Consider the following 9,401-nt stretch of genomic DNA (forward strand, 5'->3'; position numbering starts at 1 on the left):
GGAATAGAATTTGATGAAAGATATTTCGCCTATGTTTTGTATTATCTATATTGTATTAAGAACAGATATTTACCAGTAACCTTATATGAAAATATTTTGAGAGACAAAAGGGCGAATGTCTCCCATTAATTATATTTTATATTTTTCCAATCTAACTAATATCTAAAATGACGATATTGATGCTCTACATTACTCTAATGAATATGTTACAACAGCTTTAATTTTTTTTCTTTGTATTTTTACAGTGTGAAATTGTTTTTTTTAACAATAAAAACTATTTAACCCTATTTTCTCATTTATCTCAGTACAGTGTTTTTGTAGTTTCGCCCTTATGATCCTAGACCCCCGATTTGTACGTATGCTACAACATGTGGCGAATTTTATGAGATGTCTAAGTTATGTTAGGTTAAGGTTAATCTAATTGGAACAGTACTATTTGTAAACTATCGCCGCATTTTGTAAGATACATACAAATGTATTCCACGGTGAAATGTTCAATGAAGAACTCGTCATTTGATAAAATGTTATACGAACTCATATTTCACGTATTGCGGCGCGCGAATAAGTGTCCCACGATGAACTGCGTGCGTACAACTTACATGTAACCACGTAGAAGATGATAAAAACGTTCATTGAGTAATACAGGTGTCGATGCAGTGCAGTTCAACGTGAGGTGACCTCATTGTTGTTTTAGTGATTTCGGCAGATTTTGCTAAATGACAATGTTTGTTTAAGGGTTCAAAATGTGCTACGGGATGGGAACATTTTAAACACCGAGAAAAACGACGTTACACACTTTTTTCCTGTAGCGGCAGCTTCCTGTGACGTCACGTGATAGTAGATGACATGCACCATAAAATATTTTGCGCTTTACATTACGATTACACCACGAGAGAGATGAATTGGCGCGAAAAGATACTAGGAGAAATCCGAGTAGGTTGATGAGCATTTTTTTAAATATGCATACGGTAATGGCGGCAAATTTAGGCGAAAGCGACAAGCATATCGGGTCGCTATTAATTTAGTTGCAAGCGGAAACGAATTATTAAATACAACTACTTATATTTGGTTAACTTTGTGTGCGTCAGTGAATTAAGTTACACTTTGAGTTCTGTGAATTTCAGCTAAATTACATAATATACTTTGTCGAGTTGTATGTACGAGACCGCTATTGTTTCCGGTCAATTTAGAGGTTAATATTTTCAACCCGAGTATGCTAATTGTTTTACAATATAATATTAAATAAAAATAAAATAATATAATAAATACCCACCAAACGATGTCTGATTATAAATTAATTAAATTCAAAATGCAGTTTTAATTTTTAATAATGAATTATTGTGCTCAAGTATTTTTTGCATAATTTCCACGAATAATCGGTACCTACCAGTGGCGAAGGGTGGAGGTAGGCTGTTAAGTTCCATCATAAATAGTGCACAGAAATTTTTGTCAGTCATACGTATTTGTTTTCATTGAAATAAAACTACAATTATTTAAACACGGTGATGTATAATTTTTAAAATTCAATTTAACCCACCGAACCAAGCCATAATAAATAATAGTAAAAAAATACTCGTTTATTTATAAAATATCTAAAATTATGCAAATAAATCATGCATAACTTTGGATATTTTATACATAGAATAATATTTTTTTATCTATTATAGTTTGGTTGAGGCATGGCTTAATGAATTTAAAAAAATAAACAACATGTGTAATATGTACCTGTTTCTAACCAAATAAGTATGAAAGAAAAAGTGTGCACAATTTTGTCGGATCGCCCAAAATATACCAAAACTCTTATGGTTTGGTTGTGGAAGGGTTTAATTGATTTTTAAAAACTAAGCGTGACCATCTGTAAATTGTAGTCTTAGTTCAATAAAAACAAATACGTATGACTACCAAAGCTTAATGTGCACTATTTGTGTCGGATCTTAACAGCCTACATCCACCCTTCGCCACTGGTACCTACATACATATCATAATAGGTTTTTACATTATTTAGTAAACACTGCATTTTGTTTATTTGATATGGGTTTAATTATTAATATTTTATTAAATATTGTTATTAATTTTAATTTTAATCTCTTTTTCTATCGTATTACTTTAGGAGTTAACCATAGCCATTAGTTTTTGGATATTTTCGATCCATCTTCCACTAATATCGCATTTTTATTATCTTAGGAGGCCGCCATCTTGGATTCAAGACGTCGCATAGGATACCCGCTACAATCTCAAGCAAAACACCTGGTAAACCTTGATTGTAATGGCTCGATGACATTGAGCTACTTTTCTAGCTACAAACCAGCGAATTTACAATCTGCTTATAAACTCGCCCAGTGTCATCATCGAACTAGCTAACAAGTAGATTGTAAACAATCTACCGACAAGCCGGGCTACTTTACACGCTACATGCTACACGCTGGCGTGTGGGCGATCTGCGTCTGCGCAGTAGAGCGATAGTAGCGACCTACCGGGAAAAAAACGAACTACTCAATACGTCCTGTCAAAATAGTACCAAAAATGACGGTTTCAACTCGCTAGCTTGTTGGCTTCTGAGCGAGTGGAAAGTTTTGTGTGTCATCATCACAATCGCACTAGCTGACTCGTCCGATTTTAAGCTCGCTGGCAAGCAGCTTGTACAGTAGCTCAATGTCATCGACGCATAAAGTTCATAATACATAAGGAATATATTATTTTCAGGTGACCATTTAATATCTTCATTCAAAACTCCACATATGCCTCAGGAATAGTATATACGATATACCAATGGCGAAGAATAATGTGTAAAACCGACCATGGGTGTATTAGTTTATTAATGTTTATATCAATAAATATACGGAATATACATAGTACTTCACAACACCATCACAAGTCTTATAATGACTTTTAAATAGTTTATTTACAATTTTACCATTTCAACTATATCAAAACAATAATCAATAGTGATGCCCAGAGGCAAATTTAACTGGTCGGTGGGCCTGCTTGCAGTATCAATAATAATTATTGTGTCACCCAAATAAAAAAAAAAAAACAACACTATCGACTGCTGGAGTTTAAATTTAAATTCTAATTGATTTAAGTTTTGTATCATTCCATTTGAATATTTTTTTTATTACCATTCGGAATCTTCGGTCACTATGCGCACTCACCAATGACAAAAATGCACACTAACAGAGAATATAGTTACTTCTCGTCTATATATCAAATTAATACATGCATTGAGTAAAAAAGCATTGGAAATTTTTAAGTGGCCAAAATTTGCATCGATGTCCACTGGTAATACACTTAACAAGCCTATAAAAATGACATTACTCATTAGCAATGGAACTAGGTAAAACGAATTACTTATTTACTTAAAGTATTAATTTGGCATATGGGATGGGAGAACTAAATATTCTGTGTCAGTGAGTATTTGGCATTGTTGAGTGTGTATAAGTACCTGATGATGTCCAAGAGTGAAACCTTCTTCGATCATGTCCGCCCTTTACGCTACGTGATGTCACATGCTGATACGGTGACCAATTTAGCCTATGGTTTCGTAATTCCGTAGAATATTTTGAATGATTACAATCTCTATAAATTCAATTATGGAAAGTTTCAACCCTCATTTTTTAGTATTTTGAATTATTATTTATTATTCATGGTAATTTCAATTAATTTTAACAGTTTCTACAAGTGCGTACGTTAAAATTACTTTTGCGATATTGTATCCATAGACAATATTTTCAACATAACTAAACCTGTAAACCATAGATAATAGACATAAACACAAGATATAGATAATAATTTAATAGAAAATCTATAGATAAAAAAAAAACAAAGAGCGCGCATTTTGACGTGAGTAGAAAATGTGTAGTGTTACACCCCTGTATGGTCCCCATTTGGGGATGTCTCTGTGTATCTAGAGAGGCCCGAGTCGGTATCAAATCCAACAAATATTAAGCGCTGATTACGAAAATAAATAATTGAGCTGGCAATGCCGTAGCTTATGACGGTTGAAAAATATTGCAACGTCGCCGTTTTTCGACAACGCTCTCGTTGAAAGCGAAACACAAGATGGCGGGGAATATGCTGCAAACAGCCAAACAGTAAACACGCGCATTTCGTCCTCAGTAAATTAAATTATAAAAAATATTAACTTAAATATACCTTGCCGTTTCCAAAACAATTCCAGTGTGTTATTTGTTCACCTCCAAGTCCTAAAATCCAGACGAAAAACCAGACAACAAAATAAAAGTGACAGCTTGTTTTCACTTTCCAAAATGGAGGGAAGTGATAGTAGGTATGCAGAACATAATACAACACGTTCATTGAGTCATGCGGTTACCGATGTAACGCGGTACGCGTGAGGTGACCTCATAAATTTTCTGACAATTTTGGCAGATTTTGCTAACTGGCAATGTTTCGTTTAGGTTCAAAATGTGCTACGGGATGGGAGCATCAGTCTGATAACATTAATTTTTAAATACCAAGAAAAACGACATTACACACTTTTTCCGTAGCGGCAGCTTACGTGACAGCACATAACGTGATGATAATGTATTTAAGGCATTAGTTTCAGCATATGGACACCATATGGCTCTTCCAAGAAACTCTGTCGCTCGCCAGCATCCCGTTGTTTCGCCGTATACATTTTGTGGATAATATTTAGCGGACTTCTATGTTGCCGGGATCCGATTGGCTTGATGAGCAGGTAAGTCAGGTTGAAAGGCAATACTAGAGTTGCAAAAATTACTCAAATAGGTACAAAACTTGAATGAATTAACACAAACATAATATAGATATTTAAAATTGAAACATAATTCAACGACGTAACTATATCAAAAATCATCACCTCAATAGGTACATCTAGATAACTCTGATTTGGTCATTGTTGTTGATGTTGGGGAAATGAACTTTAAACTTTACTTGGTTAACTTAAATCTAGGCTAAAATTATTATTTAAAATAAAAATGGAAAATTGTGCTCGTCTAATTGGGAACAATCAAATCAGTCGAACTTGGTTATTACGAGGAAGATGGCACCGACCGAATTTGCTCGTTATAAGCGTTACTCGTAATATCAGAGAATATGTATTTTTAAATGAGCAGTCACATAACATAAAAAGTCGCAATTCAAACAAAAATACAGAAGTAGAATTTTTCCCCGAAACAAGCATGGCATTCATAAACTACAACAGAAGTTCAATTTCAATTTTTTTTTTAACATATTGTGAACATTACAAATTATAAGTTTAAGACGTTCACAACATGACATTTAGAAACAAAGATATATAAATATATCAGTATTACATAAAAAAGAGATAGATCAGTAGATAAATTAGATAGGTACAAGGAAGTACTCCGGATGAGTTAAGCAGACCCTATTTTAAGAATTTATAAAACAGCGTCCACCTAAACTCATTCTCACGTAGGTGGAATATATCAACACCCGAAGCAATTTCGTTGAACATAGTTATCGCCCTCCCAATTGACATTACCAGTGGCAGGTTGGTTCTGCACCTTGGGGGAATAAGCAACTGTTGTTGTTGTTTATTGTAATAAACGCTGGTAGGTACCTACTGACTTCACAAACCTTGGATTTTTTACATGCAATTTCAACCATGGGCGTGGATACTTTTTCAATATTGTCGGCGAAAGCACCAATTAAGTAGGTACTTAGACACTTAACTAGTGTCATAAACGTAATCCGATTCCGGCGGCATCCTGTCCGGTCGGATTTTATTATTTAGGGTCGAAATGTTTTTAAACGATCGACACATTGACAGTTTTAAGAAAATTTTTGACGATATTTTAGCTCGGTATACCCGATAAGTAGTCCGTTATAAAAGTAAATAAATGTATGGAGAAAACCATAAACAAAATGTCAACGAATATTTCCTCGTTACATCCGAGATGTCGCTATATCCGTGATCGTAATAAACGAGTTCGACAATGTTCAATTGTATGAAAAAATATTGTAGATAGGTATATTATATTATATTATTTTATTTATGTAATGCATTTATTGTTTTGAAGTTATCTAATATTTTCAAACACAAAACTAATACAGTTCCCATTAACTTCTGACTTACCCAGTTTTATCATATTGTAGAGGAGGTAATGTAGAATAAAAGTGATAATCAAGCTATCTAGTTGTAGTATTGAGGTGACAAAATGATATGAAATATCGCTCTTAATATTATTGAACATTTATATTATAGTATAAGAATTATTTTGAAACCTAATAAGTTAAAAATTAAATTAAGGAATCGAATATAAATTTAGTTTCCAGTTATATGCAATTCGACATCTTTATAACTATTAAAAAATGGTATCTGACAAAATTTGGAGGCAATCAAACTATTTTATTTGCTTTGTCGAATTATAATATTTATAATTAGTGTTCTTGCGTATTTAAAAAAAATTTGAATCAATTAATTTGAACCGGTGAATTCAGTTCTGGTGATGTAGGAGTATTTTGTAAATAAATATGTAACTATTTCATGATTTGCATTAGACAAACCCAGTATTAGGTATTCGGATTGTTAGTAAATATTTTATATAATACACCTTTCTTCACGGCATACTTAGCGACACACCGGTGTGCCGCGACACAAATGTTGACAATGACTTCATTCACTGTGATGGTAGTAATAAATATTTTATCTGAATAATTAACAGTATATTAATATGATGTCCTCTAGATGTTTAGCAAATATGTAAATATTAAATGTAGTTATTTTTATCTTATTTGTTGTGAAATCAACTTTCTAAATTCAAAACTTCATAATAAAATTAGTAGTTGTCAATTTGGATTTGAATTTTTCGACTTTTAGTAGAAAAATAAATTATTGAATGAATTAAAATATTGAGATAAGTACATCAACATAAGTGTCGGTTTTCTGTTTCTATTTCGGTAAGTGTATGAGGCGTTCGTTTTCTCAGATATTATATAATATATATATATTTTAATAAAGCGTCTTTTTCTCAATCTGAGCGTAAAAAATTAATAAAAGGATACAACTATCAATCAAATTGGGAAAAATACTGGCAACATATGCTGTATTTGTAACACTCGGTTTATCGTTCAATCTAATTTTCGGAGGGGGACTCTAACCTAGTTAGTGCTCCGGGGTCCTCTTTGTTAAAAAAGCCACTACCTAACGTTCCAACTAATCAAAACCGTCCTGCACCACACCCGGTTTTAATCAAGCAAGATGAGAGGCATCTCCAGTTGTTTTTATCTGGGAATGTCCCAGGAGCAGTTACCCAAGACTAAGGTCACCGTGCACTTTAGTGTGTTTTTATAGAAATTACTAGACGTTAGAACAACCGAGTTCCCATAAAAGAGAGGAGCATAAAAAGGCAAATAAACTCTTCCGTCGTAAGAAATGTGGGAACCATCCGGTGTGGTACAGAGGGGTAAAACTCAATGGCTAATGGTTTTTCGGTAGACAGCTTATAAGAGTCGCTTAGAATCATAACTCACATATTCCGAAAATCGAGTTTTGAGATAATCGCAAAAAACCACCAGATCACTATTTTTTGTAATTAGAAGAAAAGTATTGAACTCCCTTGAATATTAATTAGGGAGTTTTTACATTATTTTTTTAATAATATATATAACTAATACTCCTAACGCTGCAGTCATACAGCAAACTATGAAAAATAGAGCTCCCTGATTGGTTGGAAAGGCCTTGGTGACAAAACTCACATTATTCTTTGAAATATGTGAGTTTTGACACCAACAGTGAACTTTGTCAATGATTTTTACATGATTTAAAGGACTTTTGATACCCAACTATTTTTCTGTATATAGATTAATGCATTTAGAATCACTTGGCATATTTAACTAAAAAACGACAAAATTGAAAAATGTGAGTTATGACTCCATGCGACTCAATTAAGTACTCTCTGTTTTCCGAAAGCAAATTTAAAAGCAGATTTAAAATTTACCAAATACTGATTCTAGTAATGGCTTTATGTATAAGAGTGTTCGAGGCACTGTCAGGTTTAGGGATAAAAAGTGTTATGCATGATTGCCATGTATCTCCTTAAGTCTTAACAGTGAACAAAATAAAAATTCGATTACATTATACTATTTAAATCAGAGCGTTGGAGGGGAGCTCGGAACAGGAGCACGGAGGACTGGAGCAATGTAATTTTACCCGGAGCACCGAAAAATTATAGTGCTCCACTGCTCTTGATGTTTATTTTTATTATTAAATTTTCGTCCTAAAATCCAATGAAAATAGTATATTTTGACACTTTACAACACTGGAATTATTTAAAATATTGCAACACTACCGATTGGTAAATAACCTCACTTTTTGACAAAACAGGTAAATAATGAGAGACGATTTGCTGCCGAAATTTTGTTTAATAGAATTAATAATGAAAATGACGATTATTTTAAAACTGCTTATTTTTTATTTTTTCTTAATAATATGTGTAGATATACTTACATATAATTATTAAAAATTTTTACCCGGAGCGGCGGTGGAGAAAGTATTAGGTCCCGGAGCGGAGCAACCCAAAAAGGTTTCGCTCCACCGCTCTGATTTAAATACGCATATTTTTTTTTAGATATTCATACTTTATCACAAAGCAACCGCTTCATAAAATGCTACATAGAAAACTGTTACTGGGTCTGACGACAAGATATCGCGGATATCATCTTGTCATTCCGTTTATTTTTATAGAAAATAGTAATACACTGATAGTAGTTTCATTGAAATGTTTTACGATGTAGCTGAATGTCACAAATAATATTTCGATAAGAGATATTGACCAAAATTATAAGTAAATTGTTTTACTTACGACTGGTTGTCGTCCCGATGAAATATGCGAAAAATATAACAAAAATATAGGAAACTCCAAAACCACAATTCCGGTTAAACATTGTAAGTTTTTTTTTTGTTTTTTACACAGAGGAATCACAACAATTTACAGGTGAAACAATGACCAATTAATAGCGTGGTGAATTCGTGGGTAAACTGTAATCAGTGAGACGCGGTTTTTGGTAAGTAAATAAACACGACGGTCAATGCAATCGACCACGCTCGACCGCGACCTTTACCGACTGGCGAGTGCCCAATCGCTCGAAGGCAACATTATTTTAATGTCAATATATCACGTCTTTCCAATAAACCAGTTGTGGGTAAATTGGGGCCCGCGGCCCAACAGTTGAAGCATAAAGCGCGAACCAAATTGAGGTGCATGTCGCTGACTATCACGTGGCGTCACAGTAAGCTGCTGCTATGGGAAAAAAGTGTGTAATGTCGTATTTATTTGTGTTTAAAAGCATAAATTCAGACTGATGCTCCCATCCCGTAGCACATTTTGAACCTTTAAACTAACATTGTAAGTTGGGTCAGTGCAATCGACCACGCCTGACCGCGACCTTTACCGACTGGC

At 33.6% G+C, this 9,401-nt stretch overlaps 1 protein-coding gene across 2 annotated transcripts in view; it reads right to left on the bottom strand.

The window, feature by feature from the left end:
* The window catches only part of LOC147071544 (phenoloxidase-activating factor 3-like), a 41,873-nt gene extending 32,798 nt beyond the window's left edge, over nt 1–9,075 (bottom strand). For both annotated transcript variants that reach the window (XM_085948362.1, XM_085948361.1), the window contains exon 1: nt 8,805–9,075. In XM_085948362.1, the coding sequence (XP_085804488.1) occupies nt 8,805–8,886 (82 nt within the window). In that variant the 5' untranslated portion in view covers nt 8,887–9,075. The remainder of the gene's footprint in view (nt 1–8,804) is intronic.
* Between the last annotated feature and the right edge of the window lie 326 nt (nt 9,076–9,401).

The sequence above is a fragment of the Rhyacophila brunnea genome, unplaced genomic scaffold, assembly GCF_057557595.1.
Source record: "Rhyacophila brunnea isolate RB1 unplaced genomic scaffold, BYU_Rbru_1.0 scaffold_20, whole genome shotgun sequence".
Taxonomy (NCBI): domain Eukaryota; kingdom Metazoa; phylum Arthropoda; class Insecta; order Trichoptera; family Rhyacophilidae; genus Rhyacophila; species Rhyacophila brunnea.